This window comes from Osmerus mordax, chromosome 2 (genome assembly GCF_038355195.1).
Source record: "Osmerus mordax isolate fOsmMor3 chromosome 2, fOsmMor3.pri, whole genome shotgun sequence".
Lineage (NCBI taxonomy): Eukaryota > Metazoa > Chordata > Actinopteri > Osmeriformes > Osmeridae > Osmerus > Osmerus mordax.
In genome coordinates, this window is record NC_090051.1 from 19,914,040 (window position 1) to 19,936,282 (window position 22,243).

At 46.7% G+C, this 22,243-nt stretch overlaps 2 protein-coding genes across 2 annotated transcripts; both read left to right on the top strand.

The window, feature by feature from the left end:
• The first annotated feature begins 11 nt into the window (after positions 1-11).
• On the top strand, positions 12-11,526 carry LOC136966147 (ras-related protein Rap-2a). Its single transcript, XM_067260563.1, has 2 exons — positions 12-878; positions 9,451-11,526. The coding sequence occupies exons 1-2, from the start codon at positions 565-567 to the stop codon at positions 9,686-9,688; spliced, it is 552 nt and encodes a 183-aa protein (XP_067116664.1). The 5' UTR covers positions 12-564; the 3' UTR covers positions 9,689-11,526.
• An 8,019-nt stretch (positions 11,527-19,545) lies between these two features.
• On the top strand, positions 19,546-22,169 carry si:dkey-69o16.5 (Alpha-aspartyl dipeptidase-like). Its single transcript, XM_067258392.1, has 9 exons — positions 19,546-19,692; positions 19,874-19,970; positions 20,071-20,159; positions 20,417-20,491; positions 20,630-20,709; positions 20,804-20,977; positions 21,274-21,333; positions 21,783-21,865; positions 21,954-22,169. The coding sequence occupies exons 1-9, from the start codon at positions 19,668-19,670 to the stop codon at positions 22,018-22,020; spliced, it is 750 nt and encodes a 249-aa protein (XP_067114493.1). The 5' UTR covers positions 19,546-19,667; the 3' UTR covers positions 22,021-22,169.
• The last annotated feature ends 74 nt before the right edge of the window (positions 22,170-22,243 follow it).

Below are 22,243 nucleotides of genomic sequence, written 5' to 3' on the forward strand. Positions count from 1 at the left end.
GGACTGTATTTATGAACAAATAACTGGGGACATGAAAGATATGATGAATTAGAAACAAAGAAACACAAATTGTATTTTGGACACTTGAAACTGCGTTTGGACAACTATATTGGCTATAGGCCCAAAGCACGCGTGAAGGCTTTCACGTAAAATCCGCCGCGGTTTGTCCTGTGTTACTGCCAATGTATTCGATGGAGCAAGTTTTGTTTTTTTCACAATGCCAATTGTGAGATGAGCAGATAAAAAAAAACGCACGTTTCACATTCAAGTATTTGATGCATTTTGAAATTGCAGTCGTTTGGACACAGTCACCAATGTCTGGTCTGCCGGGAGGAATTTCTACAATGAAATCAATCTGCGGGGCACCGAGTCTTTGTGCTCTGTTTTTTATGTGCCATATATGAGCAGTGGTAACATAACCAAGGCTCTGTTCTTGATACATATTCACAATGGGACGCAAATTGTGAATGACATTTGTGCGGGGATATTGAAATTGAGTTCAATGTCGCGCGGAAAGTAATAGCTTTTGACAATCTCTTGAATTCGTCCACTAACAAGGGAGCGATGCGCGAGTACAAAGTGGTGGTCCTCGGCAGCGGTGGGGTTGGGAAATCCGCCCTCACTGTCCAGTTTGTCACCGGGACGTTTATTGAAAAGTACGACCCAACCATTGAGGATTTTTACCGCAAGGAAATCGAGGTGGATTCCTCCCCATCTGTTCTGGAGATTCTTGACACTGCTGGCACCGAGCAGTTCGCGTCTATGCGGGACCTTTACATAAAAAATGGACAAGGATTCATATTGGTCTATAGCCTTGTCAACCAACAGAGCTTCCAAGACATAAAACCTATGAGAGATCAGATCATCAGAGTTAAAAGGTTGGTGAATATGGATCAATGCCTGCATTGCCTGTATACAGTTGGAAATATGCATCACACACTAGGGCATCTCTTAACATGACACAGCCCAGTGGCACAGGACAGAATTGATCCATGTTAGCAGAGTGGCTGTGCGGGCTGTGCATCTAAGTGCATCTAAGTGCATCTAATTAAGTAAAATATAAAACTGCAGGGTAAATTCCTAAAGACCGCAAATTACTTAACCAGTGTGTTGATAACTTGAGAGTGTGTGGCATCGGATGAAGCAAATACAAAACCTGCCTTCTCCTACCATTAATACCCTCAGCATCACAGTGACTGCAAACTGCAGGTCCGCTCATTTCTCCTAACACATTCCAATGGGATTCTCAACAGTATGAATTATATATTTAGTGGTGTGTTCACGACATGTGTGTTTGTCTTATTTGGCGCATGGAGGCCATATTGTTTGTCATCTGCTATTTTTATATTTGCCCTTAACTACTACCCTGATGTACAATACTAGGGCCATGATGCTACACATTCTCCTCAGTTAGCCTCCCAGTAGGCCCTACTGTTCAGCATCAGGTTTGGCCTTCAGCAGAGTCAACAGCACTCTCCCCTACTCCCCCTCATTACAGACAATATTAGACAAGTGTCTTGTGTGTGTGTCTGGCTGGCTAGCTCAGCTGCTGCTAGCCGCGGTTGTCTGATGGTTTGGTCATGACTCTGTGCTGGATGCTGCAACCCCAGTGAAACTGACCGCTGGTGTTCCCATGAGTGCGTGCACCAGTGTGGCCATACCTCAGGATCACTGCTAAAGCAATGGGCCTTTGGAGTTGCTACATTGCAGGGGGAAAGCATGTTATTGTCAGGCCAGTTTCAGTAGAGGAAAAGTGGAGCTTTTACTTGGCAGCACAAGCTATTGGAAGAAGAAGAAAAATGGAACCTTGGAAGAATTCAAACATACTGTTGTCTAATGACGAAGCACAGGCACAGAGAACATGCGTGTTGACTAGGGGATACACACAGCACTGTGGAGATGAACTAGGGTTGTTTCTCATTCACAGCAGTTAACACGCTTGTTAATGCCCGTAGGCCTAGTTACTGTACAGCCCTTCAGTGGTTTATTATTCTCAGGTAAAGACCTAAAGCGTGGCCATAATTAAGGCCTGTTTGTGCAGCTTTTAATCCCGTGACTCGGCTGGTGAGGTCATGTAAAGAGTGGCGTCTCAGCCTGTGCGAGGCTGTGACAGTGCGAGTGCATCGCTCGGTCTAGGTGTCAGTGTATCTGCCAGGCTGAATGGAGGCGGGGGGTGGGGGAGTGTGACAGGCCACAAAGAGACAAGGCTCTGCCCTCCCAGACAACCCTCAGCTGCACTAGACCACTGCACTCCTCAACATCTATGCGCTGTGGTTGATGACAGCTAAAGGCACGTAGCCACGATGCTAGAGCAAAGCCAACACTCCACCAAAAACAGTTAAAGAGGATGAACGCAGATTATTATTGCTATTTGGTCTGAACGATTGATTGTCATCGCCTGCATTTCTTCTTCTGGGTATCTGGATTGTCTCTTGATGACTTCCAGCATAGCCCAGACTGGGTTTAATTCCGAGTTTGGGTTGGATGTAACCATTCACATAAATCTACGACTCCACATGAAAGAATGAGGTCAGCATGTGTTTCCCTCATAAAGAGGTGAGCATAGGGGAGGTATGGCTGAGCATTTGTGGCCCAGAGCCTATTGTGTGTGTGTGTGTGTGTGTGTGTGTGTGCACCAGGTGTGGGCCAGCTGTTGTGTGTCGTTCCAGACATACACACCCAGGGACTGTCTCCTCAAGTCTGGTGTCACTGTACAACACTCCAGCAACACTCCAGCAACACTCCAGCAACACTCCAGCAACACTCCCACTCATGCCCTCAGGAACAAAAGATCATCGATCATCAAAATGAGCTTTTTCATCTGTCTGGCAGAACCCGGGGATTGCTATATTTATGCTAATAATCATTGGATTCTTGATTTGATGTGACTTGGTGTACTTCACCTACTCTGTCTGCTATTGGCCCATGTTTTATACATATGTTTCTCCTAAACACTGTTTGGAACAGGCGAACCATATTTCCTGCAGCTGGACAGTTTGTTTGCACTGTGTGTTTATGCAGTAAAGGTTAAGATGGGGATTATCCAAGACTGGAGGCCTAAACTATGGTCATGTTCCCATGGCTTGTTTTAAATGTTGTACTTCAAAATGATAGGGCCACTCAGTTTCTCAGCCAAAGACGCTGTTGGTTTAATAGATAATGGTAGGGAAGTTTACAGTACAACTTCTGTTCCAAACAAAGAAAATGACTCATGTTGTTTACTGAATCATGACTCTCATAGCATCCTATTCTAATGGAGAAGGGGGATGTACAGAATACAGTACACATAAGATTAGAGCTAGCCAGGTCACTTCTGGAGAACAGGAAGTAGACCTAGGTTGTAAAGTTGTGGCTGTTGGTCGGCATAACCTCAACCTGTTGAAGCTCAACACCCATGGATAGTGAGAGCCTAACAGTAAACGAATCGTCAGCTTGCATTGAGCTCCAACCCTCTGTTTATCTAAGCATCCCCAGTCCGTGAACATCAGACGAGAGGAGCATGACTCGACCAGATCCGTCAACCTGGCCGGCCCGGCAGCTCCTCACCCTCCAGGGGTCTGTGAGCCAGCGGGGCCCTGTGGCCCTCACAGCTGCCCCTGCTGCTCTCCCCGCCTCCCCACAGCCCTGCCTGCCCGCCCCGGTCAGAGGCCCCCCGGTGTGTGTCACGCCGTGTTCCGAGCCCTGTCAGCCAGCGTTAGTGTCGGCGGTTAGTGCCACAGATGGCCGTTAACGGAGGGTGCAGATGATCACCCCCGCATGCCCCCCCGCGTGCCCCCCCCCCCCCCCCCCCGTCCTCTCCACGCCCGCCTGCTCGCCCATCACTCCGGTCTGCGGCGGTAGTTAGCCACGCGCAGGTGATGCCCAATGACGGGTGGCGCAGGATGTGCCAGCGCGCCCAGACACCAGGGTCAGTGTGAGGGCTTGATGGATGTACTGTAAGAAGGAGAAGAGGCGCTCCATTGATATTCTGTGGAGCTACAAGTCCAGCTTGTTTGTCGTGACATCTGCCCCATAGGCTGAGAGAGAGACTGTTTGTATGACACAGACGTCTGTTTGTGCAACATTGACGCGATGTGGGACAAAAGCTGTGCTCTGCAGGGCCACGGCAGGGCAAACGGAATTTCCTAAACCAACTTGTGGAAACAATTTTGTTCTAAAAGGGTAGCTCGCTTTAATTACCCTATTACCAGTCTAGGCCAATGCTGTTATTGAACGAATCATTATGTATGAGAGAGGTTTTACAAACTATTGCATGACATAGCAGTTATTACAATTACAGATTTCATGCACTGTCCGGTTACACTATTATGCTGTTACAAAGTTGTCAAAAGAACCCGACAGATTTGCCCTTTCTCATGGGACTTTTAAACCCTGTCACGTCGCCTTCTTCTTGGTTCAGACCACCCAGCACCAAGTTTCTGACCCGGAGCCAGGGAAGCAAGACCTTCATAAGCAGACTGGACCACTGGCGCAGCACGCTCAGCCGGTCTGCTTTTCTAAGCCTGACTTCAGCATCAGAAAGCTGCCCTGGCTGCCTTCAGAGTATTACAGTTCCGTCGTAAGCGAAAAAAGTACAAATAATGACACAGTCTGTAACGTCAGTCAAGCAGTGAACAGTTGAGAACCAAATCTGCTGGCTCTGTAGTTGAAAAAGCCATGCACCGTTTGAAGATGGTGTACATTCCACTGTGGTGGGTGGAAGATGACTGATGCACAGAGCAAAACAATATTACTAGAACTCTAGAGAGCCCAGCTACTCCAAGCATGATTAGCATATTGCTGTTTTATTGAGTCTGAAATCCTCGAAAGAAAATCTTGGAAACAATCGACATAGTAATTCACTGGATAGTGGATTGGTCTGATCAGTTTTGTCCAGATGGCTCAAACTGCTACCTTTCTAGAACTATACTATTCCACATGGAGCCATGAGTTATTTTCGTGTGGTACAAAATACATGCCTATGGAGGTTCCAGAATTAGCATCATGTACTGTACAGAAGACCCAGAAATGCAGGGAAGGAGAGGGTGAAATGGCCTGAGTCTGCCACTCTAATCTTTCTATTTATAAAAACCATAAATTAGACCAGTCTAATTTGAGCCATGCCTCCTCTCCCCTCTCTTTCGCTGGGATGCCATGGGTAAAAGATCCAAACATGTTTGAGGGAGACACTGTCACTACATGTAACATTTTTCATCTTTGTCGGTTAAGCCCATGCACAAGGATGAGAGAATCATTTTTTCCTTCGTTTTTTTCCCCCCCGTCTGTGAAGATAGGTCACCGTCTGCAAAAGTTAAACATCGAGATGGAAGAGCTACTGTAGAGAATGGCGAACATTTTGTCACACATTCTCCACAACTCAACCCTGTCCAGTTGTTCTTGTTAGAAAAATACATCTAAAAATAAAAACCAAGAGCTTCACAGGAAAGGGAAGTGGAAAGCTTCCTCCAGCTACTGTGAAACCATCCATTGGATTCGCAACAGAGAGTTTGAAGGTTCTCTAAAAAGTGATATCTCAGCTGTTGTCTGTTTTTGCCATCCATTCACCAGAATAGCAGTTTGGCCTTTCCTGCTATAGGGGCTCTGTAGTGCCTCTGGGATGGGGGACTGCACTCTGTCTGTTTGAAAGCCTCTTCAGAACCTCAGCTTTAATGAAGCCTACCTTCTGGGCCATACATTTACATTTAGTCATTTAGCAGACGCTCTTATCCAGAGCGACTTACAGTAAGTACAGGGACATTCCCCCGAGGCAAGTAGGGTGAAGAGCCTTGCCCAAGGACACAACGTCAGTTGGCATGACCGGGAATCGAACTGGCAACCTTCGGATTACTAGCCCGACTCCCTCACCGCTCAGCCAACTGACTCACTGCCATAGATATAGACGTGAAATTTGGTTTGTCATAAACGTGAGAAACTGAGCATGAACTGGTTGCTTAGTTCATGAAAATTGGTTAAAAATGAAGCGGGTTAGCGGTAGATTTGTAGCAAAGTCTGAATATCCAAAATGCAGATCTTGACCGCACACAATATGGCGGACACACAGATGCGCGTCAAATCTCAAAACGCTGGTATGTGTCTGTGTTTCTATATCCATGTTTTGGGTCCTCTGACTCAGCTAAATCCTGACTCCAGAGTCAGCAGCAAGCCCACCCAACGGGCCCCTCTGTGAGCACTGGGAACCAGCATCCTGGAGGCCCGGGGCTCTGGGCTTCGCTCCAGCTGTCCAGAGACTGGCCTGTCCTTCGCTCATGTAGGCCACAGTGCTGCCTCTCAGAGTGGCACAGATAAAACCACCGACCCAGGGACCACCAGCGCCCATTCCGCCCGCCCTCCCTGCCTCATCTGGGCCTATATCAGTTGATGCTTCATGCATTATACAGAAGGGCCGTCTGGGAGAGCTAGGAAGGGAGAGTGCATGCGAATGTATGCAGTCAGACTGTCCGACAGACGGGGTGAGTTTGTACCCACGCCCTGGGGTTGTGTGTTGTCGTGCATGTGCCCAGGCCCCACTGTGTGTGAGTGTGCTTGTTTGCTCGTGTGTACGTGTGTGTGTGTGCGAGGCAAGTGTGTGTGTTTCCGCATCCTAAGACAGGGCTTCCTGTTGGAAGGCTCTACCCTTCATTAAACATACCGCAAGATGCCCTAGACCTAGCGTGTTCAGCGGGGCTCCCTCTCTGCTCTGTGCCCAGCCTGGCCAGTGTCTTTCCCCCTCCCCCCTATCTTCCCCACGCCCCTCCCCCCTCTCTCCCCTTTCCCCACAAACGGGCCCATCCCCAGACTGCCCAGCGCCCTCCTCTGTGCTGCACCCCTCCGCCCCCGCCGCACTCCCCTGCATGCTGGCGTCCGTGGCAGCCGCTCGCTCACACCTCCCGGGATTGCAGGTTTCCCCTCTGTTATTACGGCTATTTATAGAGCCTCTCCTCCTTTGGCGCCAGATGACAAGTCTTTTCCTTTGTGCTGTTCTCCTCCTGGGAGCGTGAAGGTTCGCAACCCCCACGGCGGCCTGAGCTTTGCTCGCTAGCCTATCGACTCACACGCCATGGACAATTAGTTACGTTCATATCGGCTCTTCCCTTGCTGCGTCAATCAGCATGATCATCAGTTTCTTTTTTTGGGGTGCTTTCCGTATGGATGCGTGACGGGACTGTGAGTCACAGTTCGAGAGGGCTGTGGTGGGTGAAGGGGGGGTGGGGGGGTGGGGGGGCAGGCAGCAATGACAATAGAGTCAGGGCGAAAGGTAGTGTTGGAAGGCTTAAGGTCATCAGTGGATCCCGAATCCATCAGAGCTAGCTGGAGCCCGAAAGATCCCTCTGTAGAGTAAATCCTACTTGCTCACACAGGTACGCCCTCACACACAGAACAACAACCGCAGAAACACACTCTTAAACGCACATCCAGGCACTCTCGAACTCAGACCCAACTGTTGTTCAGGTTCCCTATGCCCCAGGGCTACAGAATGTCAAACATATCTTCTTCCAATGGTTAAGCAGGCTAAAGAGGGAGGTGGGAGGGGAAGGAGTCAGCCAAGGGGCTCCATAGGAGTGGGGGCTGGTAGTGTCGGGCATGGCCCCACCACAGCACACTACCCCAGACCACAACCCTGCTCTGCAGAGAGACGCCCAGAAGCAAGGGGCTGTTAGCCTGCCTCGCTAAGCTCTGTCCCCCCCCGTGGCTGCTTTTCAAACCAGCCCAGCCCTCCAATCTACACACCCACAGCTATGATTAAGGCTTCTCAATGAGAGTGGGAAAGGAATGACAGACTGGAGAGCATGTGTTTACCATGGCCTCAAAGACGTGTTCCGAAATAGCAGTTTTTCACGTTGTAGATACGAAGACTTGTGCCAAGAGCTATATCTGTTGATGAGTTTCTGACTGTCTTTCCACTGTTGTATTTTGAACAACTCATGCTCTGTAACTGTATTAGTTTTACGTTAGAGAAAGATGTGGGGACATGGAGATTCAATCTGAATAATGAAGCTGTCTCGGCAGTGGTAGCAGCAGACAGTACAGTATCTCAGTCTCAGTAGCTTCCAGTGCACCCCCAAAATCTGCTCTTAAGTCCCAGTCGTTTTTCGGCTTGGCTTGGGAACAGATCCTGGAAGCTGGATAGCTAAGATTAAAGTTCACTCGGGATAATATATTCAGGAGTAGATCAAAGTGAGCTCCTTATTCTCTGCTAGATGGAGCTTATTTGGAGCTGTGGAACCTGCAGACCATGGCCTTGTGACGAGATTGTGTTCCTCCGCAGAACAAAGAAGTACAGAGTCTTCATCTCTCCGATCGCTCTCCAACATGGCTTCCTTCCCTTCTTACCTGTTACCATAGCAATCAAGAATGAATGTATTTATTTCTCTCTCTGTCAAATAAACATACATAATTTAAGGACATGAATATTTCATTCAAATACGCTAACCTTAGGAAAAACTCAAAGGATGTTGAATGGTGTTGGAGTGCTCGCTTCTGCTGTGATCTGTTGCTGCTCTGTAATTTGAGGAGGAGGGGGGGCAATCTGAGGGGGGTTTGTATCTGGGCTGTGGCTGAATCAAAGAAACACCCCACTCAAGCAGAATGAAAGGACTCCTGCCCTGCCCTCACTGGTAGATAAGGGGGAGAAGGGCTCACAGCCGGCTTACTCCTCTTGTGCCGATGACGCAAAATCCCCCCAAATAGGTTATTTTGACTGACAAAATGCCGTTTCAAAATGGATTGATGGTTTGACTCAATTACAAACTACAGAAGCAAAGTTCGATTTTCACAAATTGAAAATCGTTTTTTGAGGTCGTAAGTTCAAAGTAGATCCACCCCATATTTCTAGGATGCTCATCGCCTGCAGTTTATTCCAGTCAGACTCTCTAATATAGGGAAATGTTTGTACTGCATACAGTTGAGATTATACGGTGTTTACCAAAACCCTTGCTATTTCAGTAAGAAGGCAGTGTGATGTAACTATGTCTCTCTGGCCCTCATTCAAGTGGCTCAGTTCCTCAGTGGCAAGCAGCACTCAACCAGCATGGCTAAGAGTTCAACGCTCACAGGATTATAGCCACTTCCTGTCCCCAGAGAACAGTGGGCTAGATCACCCACTTCCTGTTGACTTCTGGGTTAAGCTCTAGTCTACAGGTTGTCAGAGGTGGTGGTACTGTGGGACATTATAACCCACAGGCTGGACAGGGTAGGCTAGCTTTCTTTCATAGCAAGCAATCTCTTTGAGAAGATAAGCCTTCTAGAAAATACTATTTCAAGACAATACACACCATATGGATTAAATGTAATTATTTACGAGTCGCATGATTTATTGACAAACTTCTTTACGTGCCAGAATATCAGATACGATTTGTGTATCACACACTCTTGTTTTTACTTGGTAAGGCTGCTGTAAAGCTGTGTATCTGGGTCAGACACTGTAGAGTCACGTCTGACGTGTGTGTGTGTCCCTGTGTTTGTCTTGGTCAGATATGAAAAGGTGCCCGTGATCCTGGTTGGGAACAAGGTGGACCTGGAGAGCGAGAGGGAGGTGTCGTCCAGCGAGGGCCAGGCTCTGGCTGAGGACTGGGGCTGCCCCTTCATGGAGACGTCCGCCAAGAGCAAAACCATGGTGGACGAACTGTTCGCTGAGATCGTTCGGCAGATGGACTACGCCGCCCAGCCAGACAAGGATGACCCCTGCTGCTCCTCCTGCAATATACAATAGCCCCAGAGCCCCATGGGACAAGACAACCAGGAAGTCTCTACACAGGATGCCATATGAAGGGGAAACACACACAGACACAGCATACCACACGGAAGACTAACACACTCACGTTAGAACTTTGTTGGATTTTAACTATTTGGTGCATAAAATCAAGTCATGAAGTAATTAATAATAATGATATGTAAAAACAAATATATAAAATATTAGAATGGAATGAGGAATGCAAGGAATTTGCCGCAAGAGAAATTGACTAACTGAACTCATGAGAAGTGCACTCGCCTTATGATGTTAACGCGTTTATTCATTTGTTTTGATTTGAAGGAAAGGGAGATGTCCAGAGCCCTTGTCAGTGCAGAAGCACTGAACAGGTTTCCTTCTCTTTAGGTTGTTCTGCTTTCATAAATCATCTCTTTAACCATCGTTTTAGTTTTGTTGCTATGACCCAGTTTCTCACAGCCCATCTAGCTGGAGCCTTCTCCATGTGAAGCCGCCATGACAGGGGAGCTGGGTGCTGTGTTCCTGCTCACAGACCCAGGAGTGCAGAATCCCTCCCGTCCACCACTTTTAAACATTGATGAGTAATTGATTTGTGTGCTGGGTTTCTCTGCACAGATAAAAAAAAAAGAGGGCCTACCTTCATCTGCATGGATTTATTTATTTTATCCTTACTGGCAGATCCAAATAGGTGACTTTAAAGCGCCTCCATTTTCTTTTTTGTTTTGATTAGTTTGAAGTAATGGAAGACGGTGAAAATTCCGGGTCTTTCTTGAAACATCCGTGCAGCGATGTTGTCTGCTTTCCTATTTTTCTCGTTTTGGAGATCTTCTAGTAAGCGTAGCAGAGATGTCTGTCACACCCTGTGATGTTTTTCGTTTCAGGAGGCTCTGACGGCAGATTGCTGGATATTGGAACTGTTTCAATCTGATGGAACAAAAAAATCCATCTGTCAATGTTTGAATAATCTTCACAGACTCTAGAAACCTTCTTCTTTTGAGGAATGGGTGACGTTTAGAATGAAGACGCCTTCATTCATCTTAGTCTCTGTTTGCTTTAACTTAACTGATTGGGAATCACGATAAGATTGGATGCTAAGCTTTGAAACCATCCTGTTCCACTTTATGTATTCAGAGTATTCAAAATTTATAGTTACAATAGTAATAAAAATAATAATGATGACGACGATGATGATGATAACAAGTATAATTACCGGTAGTGTAAATATTTTGTATTGAAAGTGCCAGCTCCTATAAATACACAGACTCAACACGTGGAAATGTCAACCGTATGCATGGCTAAACAAAAAAAGGACTTTCATTGTTTGAGATTATTATTGGCTGTGGAACTGTGCAACCAAACACAAACACATCTGGGTCTGGCACTGGGCCAACTGACATTCATGTTGCTACGGGAACCAGGCGTTCCCCGTGTTACCATTTTCATTGTTCATTTTCTATTTTTTTATGTGAACATTTACTCCTCCTTCCTCCCTAAATGAATGGTGACACTGTTTCATTTGGCACCCAAACAATAAAAGTGCGTTTAACACTAGACTGAGACTCCCAACTGTTTTCAGAACTGTTCCTGAGTGACACATTCACAGGCAGGTTTGCTCCTAAATTCTTCTAGGGTAGAAACATCTTTGACTTGAAATCTCTTTTTTTTCTACTACTTGCAGATCTAAATAACATAGTAAACATGCAGTGGCTTTGTGAATAACAAATAGTCGTGTTTTGAGTTCCTTGGTGAGTTGTTCACAGCTTGATTACTGCTCTGCTGTGTTTGTGCTGGTGTACTTTGATTACTTTATTGTCGAATATTATAAAGAGGACTTCAAAGACGTTTGATTCTGGGCCCAAATGCATAAAACAATGTTTTGTTGTCTGAACTGAATCTAATACTCTTGTGACAGTTGTGTTCTGCAATGTTACTATCTTTACATTAAAAAGATGTAGGGAAAACAAGAGAATCACAACTGAGGACTGCATTGGATTTAAACAGTCCCTTTGCTAATTACGTTTGGTTTAATCAAATCTATTCATTTAATCAAATTCATCTTAAAACAAAGCATGATTTATCTTTCCTTTGGATGTATATTTATTTATATTTGTATATTTATGTATTGATTAGCCAGGCACAATGAAGCAATTTAGTTCCAATAATCATCAATAAAAGTTCTTTATTACAAACAGGGTTTAGGGCTAGACCACAACCTGTATACATCCAGGATTGTGTAACATAAGAGCGAGGTTGTATTTGTCAACGTAAACACAGATAGAGATAGTGTGTCCGAGTGACACGGTGTTAGCGGCTCGCTAGCTATAGCACATCCCATTATCATTCGTTCTAGCTTCATCAGTCAGTCCTGACCACACAGGCCCAAGGGGGCCCTAATAGGACACTATAGTCATGAATTCAGCAAACACCAGCTCTGCTGACGTACCTGCCGTCCATAGCTTCTACCCTCACAAGCCCCTAGCTGTACTAGGCCATGCAACACACATCATATTGTGGTTAGTGCCATCAATAATGTATGACTGGTTTTAGCTGATCATCAGTGACTCTGTATTCCAACCCTCCCTCCCCCCCCCCCCTCCCTGTCTCTTTCTCTCACTCTCTCTGTATCTCTCTGTGTATCTCTCTCTATCAACGCCCCAGGGATCTCACTCATGGAGTAGTTCCAGTCCTATGTCTACTTGGAAACAGGGAGATAGAGTGAGAGAGAGTGACAGAGAGAGAGGGGGGAGTTAGGATTAGGGCCAGCTATGCAGGGTGTTCTGTGAAGATAATGGAGTTACAATTACAGATAGACAATGGCTGTTCCGATTGCCACACAATATTGAATTGGATATTTGCTATCTGTTTTGTTTGTAGTTGAAAAATCAAGTCTGAACTGGCTGAAGTTGCTGTAAGTAATTCATGTTTTTTGTTGGTCCTTCGTTTTGGAAGTGCTTTCATATCATACTGCACATTGAATTGGCAGATGAAACACTTGAAAGAAATGATAAAAGGCTCCTTGATGCATCGGCTCTTTTGCCTTCATGGTTTGACTCGCGGCTAGTTTTAGAGATGGTCCTGAATCACTGATGTAGACACCACGGAAGCCCTGTTCCAGGGGAATCACTTGTTAATAGATCTGCAGACGTCTCTGTGAGCTTCTCCTCTGAGGCACCTGTCAGCGCCCCCCCCCCATCCCCCACCCCCCCCCCCACCCCCACCCCCAGATCCACTGTCTCCCAGTGAGGGGAGAGACAGATTCTCTCTTTCCCTCAGCCGTCTGCGGTCACCCTGTCTGTCTGAGACAAGATGACAAGACTGAGAGAAAACTCACCAGGAGGTCACAGGCTTCTGGGAACACGAACGAGGATAAGACTGATGCAGCTGGTCTACCTGTGGTCCCAGCCAACACTCTGTCTTCCTTATATCCTACCAAACAATAGGTGTGACTAATAGAAATTCAAAACATCTATCATGGGTATTATGATGATGGATGCATTTGTGGCAGCATCTATCATTTGACAGAGAGTGGGTAGTGGGCGGTGATGGATGGTACAGCGTGTTCCTGGTTGAAGTGGGAGAGTGTGTTCACAGACGTCGTGACACAGACAGGAACTTTTGTTCCTGCTGCAGACAACTGTTCTCCCTCCCACATTACAACATACCTTCAAAGAATCACTAGGCAGCGCAAGCAGAGCCGTGGCCCCTGTGCGGAAAACAAGCGGCCCTTGAAAACGCTTGAAGAGAACTCCCTGAGCCGCGGGAGTGTAGGCGTATGAATTAAATAGGAGCTGACTCATGGTTACCTGTCCTGCTTCAGACTGGATGCCGGGGGTGTTTTGGCGGTGCAGCTGTGACTCTCTGTGGCATGTTTGCTCCAGCCGAGATCCTCGTCAGTATGTCAAATGTCAAGATGAAGTGAAGGAGCGGCTCATGAGTCTCGCCATCCCTCTCCCCTCTCCCATCCCTCTCCCCTCTCCCTCACCTCCCGCCTCTCCCTCACCTCCCCCCTCTCCCTCCCCCCTCTCCCTCCCCCCTGTCCCTCACCTCCCCCCTCTCCCTCACCTCCCCCCCCCTCCCGCCCACGTACCCCCGGCACTCCTCACTTCTTCCTTGACCTTGACTCAGTCACCGGGGGTAACTATCTGATACGCAGCTCTTTGTGGAAAATAATCTCTAGTTTTTTTTCCTCTCACATCTGAAATACAGGCGCACACATTCCACACCCTGGGCAGGAATCCATGGAGCTCAACTCCCAGGGTGGTGTTAAACCTTTAGTTGATTCCAGTCCATGGATGGGCCCACACAAAGGAGCTCTAAAGAGCAGTAATCCCTACATAGATCAGTGGAGCATTACAAAGACCCAGTGAGGCCCTGGAGTATTCCGACAGACCTCCAGACGAGGGCTGGAACCTCACCTCAGTGGGGAACGGCCCCGTGCTGCGCTGGGGTTCCATATGAAAGATGTGGTGGATAAAGTTCGGTGGTAGAGCATTTGACTGCAGATCAAGAGATCGCAAATCAAATCTCCCCTGTATCCCCCCATTCTTTGAAGTTAAATGTGTCTTCTGAATGAATACATCATTGTTATTCTTGTGTAACAACACCAGTGATGTTCTGAGATCCAAGAGATTGATCAACAGATGAGATGACGGGGTTCTGAGGACTGGGGGGCATTACTGCAGGCCCAGACCGGGGCTCATGTACAGTGACTGCGTGGGATGACAGCTTGAATGTGTGAATGTTTACTCCTCCACACACTGAATCTCAGGTGGATTCCAGCTTCTCCACTGGGAGAACCTCCAGCCTCCATCCCTCTCACCAACCCCCATCATCCCAGTTTCACGCCTTTTAGAATGGGAGAGTAAGAGCGGAGGGAGGGGGGGGGGGCAGAACGTTCCAGTCCTGGTTAGGACTGTCATGAGGCCTTAATGACTAGGTGTCATGGCAACCAGATGGCAACACATGAGTTGTCAATTTCACAGTCTAATTTGCAGCTGTAGCAATGGAGTGTGTGGGGGGAAGATGTCTGAAACAGCAGGGATAAATTCCTTCTCCTGAGCATGTGCTTTGTTTTTAGTTTTCTTTTATGTACAGATGTTGATCCATGTCATCTTCTTCAAAACATGTTGTGAAACCTTTCAGTCACATCAATCCAACAATAGACCTATTCCTAGTGTTTGCTGAGAATAAGTAATCATCAGATTTATTGAAAGTCATTTTTTGGATGCCATGGCTGTTGATTGACTTATTCATCGTTTGTGAAACTGTTCTTGTGACACGGGGGAACATTGAATATGTTGCATAATTGATGTATGAAAACAAAGAACTACAGTAGTAAGGTTCTATCACTGCTGTTTCCAACAGCCTGTTAATCTATATTTAGAATAGAATAGAATTGAACAAAACATACATTCCAATCACACCACACCACACTAGTGGCTTTACTGCCAGACTATTTATTCTGTCAGGTGATTCTGTCAGGGAGTAATCAATAACATGCTAGTGGGCAGCCTACTTCAAATGTTAAAAAGAGGTCATGTGAGGTCAGATAAGCGTCCAACTTTGTCAGCTTTAGGGAGGCCTCAGGTTCAGGGCAGTGAAGTGAAAGCAAAAAGGAACCTTTCTTACATTTACAAGAGACATGAGGGAGAAATATGACATTTGGTGAAGGCTGTTTTCAGGTCCCTCCCCCCAGGCAGTGTTTGGAGAGAGGGATGAGAAATGGACGATCCAGAATGTCACGGTAGAAGGCTAGGCATTGCACCCATGCCTTGTACTAAACTTCCCGCCTTGACCTGACAAACTCCTCAGACACGTCAGTGAGTTAGGCAGCCAGCACTTCACAGACCAACACAGCGTCGTACATATCCTCCTAGTGAACCGCGTGAAAGTTTCCCAGCGAGTGAGCCATGATGTTAGAGGAAGGTCATCCATCTCTCTGCTTCTGTGGACTCAGCAGTGAGAGCAGCAGTGCGGATATGGCGGCCGGGATCCTCCCGTGTTTAGCTCTGCTAGTGGAGCATGCCAGGCTCTGCCCTCGTCCGCAGACTGCTCCTGCAGAAACTGAGAGCACAACGGGGGGCCAGCCATGCTCCACCCAGGGGGTAGACAGCCCCCTGGTCCAAGCTCCTCTAATGGCCTCTGTACAAATAGCCCCCCCCCCTCAACCCCTGCTTGATCATCTGTAACAACCGTCCTTCCATCACCCTCCTCCACCCCCGGCAGAAGAACATTCCAGAGATGCCTGACTTCTCGATGTTGCCAGACTTCCACCAGGGATCTCTGCTTCTGTGTGCAGGAGCGATAACATGTTTAACAATCTGTATAGATTGGGTTCTAAACAGGTCCTTTAAGACCTACAGTTTACAGCTTTATCTCATCGTTTTACGACAGTCTTGGAATATACAGGAACTTGGTACTGTTCATCCTTCATGTAAGCCTTACAAAGTAGCACATCAAGAAAAGTTATGGGAAGCAGTTCCAATGTATTTGACTGACAGTCCTGGTTGTCTATTTAATGAATGGGTTGTACTGTCACACCTTTAGCTTCCTCCCTTCTCCAGAAGGTGATGCAACATGAGGAAATGGGATAAAACACCAGTGAAGCACTGTTAAAATGAACTGGAATTATTTTGACACCGTAACACATTCAATTATTCCATTAAAGAATGACACAAGCATAGAAAACATTTCTCTCAAACGTGTGCATGAACTGTGCTCGTGATTGTTTCCTGAAACGACTTTGGTCTATCAAATATGGGCACCCAGGGGAATTGCTAATAGAATTGAGAGGGAAAGGGCGGAATATTTTTGGGCAAATTTGACAGCCTTGCGACACGGGTAATCAGCCCAGAGGCAACACACAGAGACGGCGGTGTCTGGAGGTGTGGGCCCAGACACAGACAGAGCCTGAGTTTGACGGCGGGGGTTGAAGTTCCACCCCTAATTACCTGTTAGACCAAGATGGGGGGCCGTGGTGACAGTGAAGGGGAACCTATGGAGGCTGCACACATCACAACAAGAAAATGGAATCACAGTTGGGGGTCTTAACCGTTTTCACCGCTTTCGGTCTCGGAAGCTGTGAGCCAACTTCTGAAGACGAAAAGACTCGTCTCCTTCACCTTGTCTCCTTCAGACGAACGTGTGCCTTTGTTAAAAAGGCTTTAGCACTCTTTTCTTTGCGTAAACATATCTGGATATTCCCTACAGTGTGATGGTATGGAATGTAGTCAGTGGAAGGTGTAGACTACTTTGTGTGCAGAACAACAAAACATTAAAATGAGGAAACCCATCAACAGTATCTGTAATTCAAGTAAGGTATCAGAAGCTCTTAAATGTAGTATTTGTGAAACTAACACTTTTGCACTTCCAGGATTAATTAACAAAATCGCACACAACCAGCAAATCCAATCTGCAGACACAGTGGGCGCATGAACAGTAGCGGATGCCTGCAGTTTGCATGTTTCCTACTCTGCTTCCTATCTGCTGTCATTCAGCCTCTACTCACACATTGGAGCAGCTGAACAAACAGCGCAGCATCCTGTGGATCTGCTGAGGGGTCAGCACCGGTCCTCCTGTCCAGCTTCTGGACACTGAGAATCCTCACGCTCCACTGACACGCCGCATGAAATGCCTCAACAATGTTGAAGCAATCCCGGTGTTTCACAAATGTTGTTCTGAACACTTGCAGTACAAACCCCAGTGGGTATGTTGGTGGCTGACTGGTGCAGGGATGAATGATTGTCACAAGCTCATTGAAATGCAAAAGCTGAGCCCCATATGCTTCTATCAAATTACGATTAATCAGTGAACAAATCCATCAGAAAACCTGGCAGCTGCTAATCTATTTTGGCTCAGTGTCCTGATGAAGAAAGGAGATCAGATGAGATGGATGTTTCCTCTTATGAGAAAACTACAGATGTGTTACAATGTCTCTACAGCGCCACATACCTTGATGGTGTTGTGTATTTCCTCGGTTCATGTGAAACCATACAGTATTGGAGTCAGATGGCTGAGCGGTTTGGGAATCGGGCTATTAATCAGAAGGTTGCCGGTTCGATTTCTGGCCGTGCATAATGACTGTGTCCTTGGGCAAGGCATTTCATCCTACTTGCCTCGGGGGAATGTCCCTGTACTTACTGTAAGTCGCTCTGGATAAGAGTGTCTGCTAAATGACAATGTAAAAAATGGAGTATGACTTACATTTTAATGACAGTCGAAGTTGCAGCAAATACTGCGAACGTTTCCTTCTCAGTGAGGCATGCGACTGGGCAGCTGTGTCTGCTTCTGGGCAACAACAACCAGAGAAGGGCCAGGAGATATGAGGTAAGATATTGGATCAAACTGATGTGGCATGAATTATTACACACCTGGTTCACAGCAGTACTGGATATCTTCTCTCTTTCTCTCTCCTCTATCGTTCTATCGTTCTTTCTTGCTTTTGTGCTCTCTCTCTCTGAAATGTTCATTTTTGCCTCAGTTCTGAGCAAATGCCTCAAGAGGGGCATCTGAAGCTGCCAAGACACACAGTGTGATTTCCACATCTCAGTCCCACATAACACGAGGCGTAGGAGACAACTCTCCCTGCCAGCGAATCCAGGGAGAAGGTGGGCGAGCAGCAGAGACATGAAATAAAGCCACAGCTCCAGCCCTCGACAGCGGCCTCGGGATCTCTTATCCCTGTCCCCAGCCCCAGCAACACTGAGGAGTGGGCGTCATGGAAGCACTGGTCCTAGCCAAAGCCCCGGGGTGTCCTCTGTAAAGAGTTCTCCTAAATAAGAAACCAGAGAGGCTGGGAAAATGGAGCATGGCCGGGTGGTGGAACAGGAAGGACACTTCTCCTTTCTTCATTGATTAACCCTGTGCTGTATGCAGTGTCCATTAGGTCTTAAGTGAGGTGATTGCCGGTGTGTTTCGAGGTTGACAGTTGATTGTGTAAAGCTAATTATGCTAGCAATCGTTAACCATTATCCTGATTTAAGGCAACCACTCAACGTCCTCCTGAAAATGGAATCAGGGTCTGTTGTTGTCAAAACTCAATCTGTTGTTGCAAGTGAGATATTTTAAATGTTTATCATTTAAATGTACATTCCTACGTTTAGCCTTTTTCATGTACTGATGAAGTGTTCATGTACTGATGAATACAGTTGATGAAAGAGCCACTAAAAGTGGTCTGACAAACTGACTTGTTTGCAACAGGGGAAAAGGCTGGCTTGTATACAACACGGCTACAACATGGTTTTATTTGTGCTATAATTTGGAGTCCAGGGAGTTGAAATACTTTGTATTAGATGAACAATTAATCGTACATAACTGCATGTATATGTTTACATGCAGCCTACTACTGTATTTTAACGTCAAGTGAGCAAACGAAGGCGCCCCCCAGTGGATCCGACAGGAAGCGCATGACAGCACGAGGCTGTCTGGCCTCTTAGCTTGTAAAGTAGGGTGTATCTCTGAAAAGTTATTTTTGGCGGATTTTTGTTTCGATTTACATACATTTGCATTAAAGATATGCAGTGTGAAAGGTATGAATTATCCGAAGGATTGCCTCCAGCAATGCGTTGTCTTGGTGCAAGAGGACAAAAATAAGCCTCTTTAGGCTAAGGAGATGCTCTACAAATAAAAATTCCTTTCAATGCATTATTATTTTACTAGTATTTTATTTGACTGTTTGCCACATAAAACAACACCCACTCCCGTGAGATGATGTGTGTTCCCATACCAACGTACAGAGAATGGCCGGACTGCCCTCAATGCGCAGACCCATACCCCTTAATACAACTAGATGGAGATATTTAGCTGTGTGATGAGGCCTGCGCTTGCGCCGTAACGCATTACAAGTCAAGCGGTCAGTGTGTGCTATTTCATGTTTGGTCTAGTTCCGTCCAAATGATTTCCAAATAACAATGAACATGCATGTCTTGGATAAGGCTTCGATGGTTTTATGCTGTTGTAAGCACTGAAGTGCAACGATGTTTCAATGAGCCTGCGAAAAGTTGCTATAGGTAAACAATCGTCGCAGAAACTGTGGCCACCCTTAGACCCATGAGTGAAGAGTAAAGATAATTTATATTGAGGACGCGTCAGCAAATCAGACGGTGGTTAATGATCAACGTTAAACTTTGACCTGGACTAGCTCTTTGAAATGCAGAAGTATACTTGAGTTGTAAGGTTTTGTGTTTGCAGAGATGAAGCGAAGACTACTGCTGGTGTCGAATTCAACATTGCACGGGAGTGGATACCTAGAACACTGTCAGCAACAGATTAAAGACTTTTTTGGAAAGTAAGTTAGCATTCAAATCAAAGACTGAACACCTTATATTTTATATTATATTGGTTAGTTCCTATCTTACAATTGAAACTGAAATGTTTGTGTGTGACAGTGATGTGAAGCGGGTCCTGTTCGTGCCCTATGCACTGCATGACAGAGACGCATACGCCAAGACAGCAAGGGACAAGTTCAAGAGTCTAGGTTGGATTCTGATCACTCTGCTCCAAACCCAATCACTACCCCAAGACACAACGCCAGATACAGTCGCTTTAACACTGGGTTTCAAACCAGACAGTACAATTTGACTGGGCTGTGATCCAACAGGGCTCTAACTCAAGACCATACTCCACATAAATTATTGAGTTTCTGTTTGTACTGATTAATGTTGTTTGTAGTGTATTATTTATAATAATTGCTCTGTAATATCTGTGTTTAATGTTGTGTTGACTTTGATCCAGGCTACGAGGTGGACAGCATCCATGAGGCCTCAGACCCTGTGGAGGCAGTGCGGAAGGCAGAGAGCATCTTCATCGGTGAGGAAAGGGGGGAGGAGTAGGGGGGAGAATTGAGGGGGGAGCAAAGGTGAGGGGAGTCGGGGGGAGGGAGAAGAGAGGAAGGCAGGAAGACATCATAGGTGAGGTGAGTTCTCCTGATCTGTTCTGTTCCTCTAGGTGGTGGCAACACATTCCGTCTGCTGAAGTGTCTCTACGACAACCAGGTGGTGACTGAGATCAGGAAGCGGGTGCTTGAGGTGAGTGTCACCGGGGGGTCGCTCCATGATGATGTCATTGTAGGCCAGGATTTCGGAGGTGGGTCATGGTTGAGGTCTTCATCCACTCCCCCAGGATGGAGTTCCTTACATGGGCTCCAGCGCCGGCACCAACGTGTCCACCATCAGCATCAACACCACCAACGACATGCCCATCGTCTACCCGCCCACCTTCTCTGCCATCGGCCTGGTGCCGTTCAACATCAACCCCCACTACCTGGACACGGACCCCAACAGCAGGCACATGGGGGTGGGTACACACACCAGCACACAGCCTTCGTGCTGGATGTCCAGGCATGGACATTTACATTTAGTCATTATCCAGAGTGACTTACATTAAGTACAGGGACATTCTCCCCGAGGCAAGTAGGGTGAAGGACACAACGTCCCAGGACACAAGGACACAACGTCATTTTGCACAGCCGGGGAATCGAACTGGCAACCTTCAGATTACTAGCCCGCTTCCCTACCCGCTCAGCCACCTGACTCCCCTGGACGTGGTGATACAAACCTCATCTGTATAACCATGTGTGTTGTCCTCTTCAGGAGACCAGAGAGCAGAGGATCACTCAGTACCTTGAGGAACCCGACACACCCTGTGTGCTGGTGAGGCTGACTGTAGGGATTTACATGGACAATACTGACAGGCAGGCACACAGCCAGGCAGGCAGACACATAGATATATATAAAGACTAGATGTCTTACGGCGGAGTCTAGAACGTCCGCACATGGCGGCCATCTTGCTACAGTCAACTCGCTCACCCATAACATTGTGTTGATGCTACATGTACTTTTTAAATGACCATACCTTGCTCAATTTTCAACCGATTGTGAAACGGTTTGGTTTGTTATCAACGTCAGAGATGTCGTTATGCCACTGCAGTGGCCGCACATGGCCGCCATGTGCAGACGTTTGACTCCGTTGTCCGGCAACGCGGACGAGACATCTACCCTTTATATATATCTATGGGCAGACATATAGACACACACACACTGACTGACTAGCTAGATGGTATTGCTGACAGGTTGTTGACAGTGTTGTGGTCTGTTGTCAGGCTCTAAGAGAAGGCTGCATGCTACTAGTGGAAGGAGACAAAGCTACTCTACTGGGAAGCACCAAGGCCCGCCTCTTTATCAGGTAACACACACACACACGCAGACACACACGTGCTCAAACTCTCAGGGCAATGAACCGCATTTGATAGCATTGTGTCTGCGTGTTACAGGGAGAAGCCCACAGTGGAGTATGAAACAGGAAGTGACCTCAGCTTCCTGCTGACAGATAGACTTTGACCTGGGAAAACAGCAAGTTTCCTCTCAAAGCATAGAGAGAACTATGCCATTCTGTCCACTTTTCTAAATCCATTCTTCACTAAAGACAATAAAAGTATGGTTTTACTAGTAAAATAATATTTGTATCAAGTAAAGCTGTTTACTTCTTACTCTGTGACTCACCTCTATTTGTCCAATCTTATCTTAGGTGTAAAGATAAAGAACTTTATTATAGATAATATAG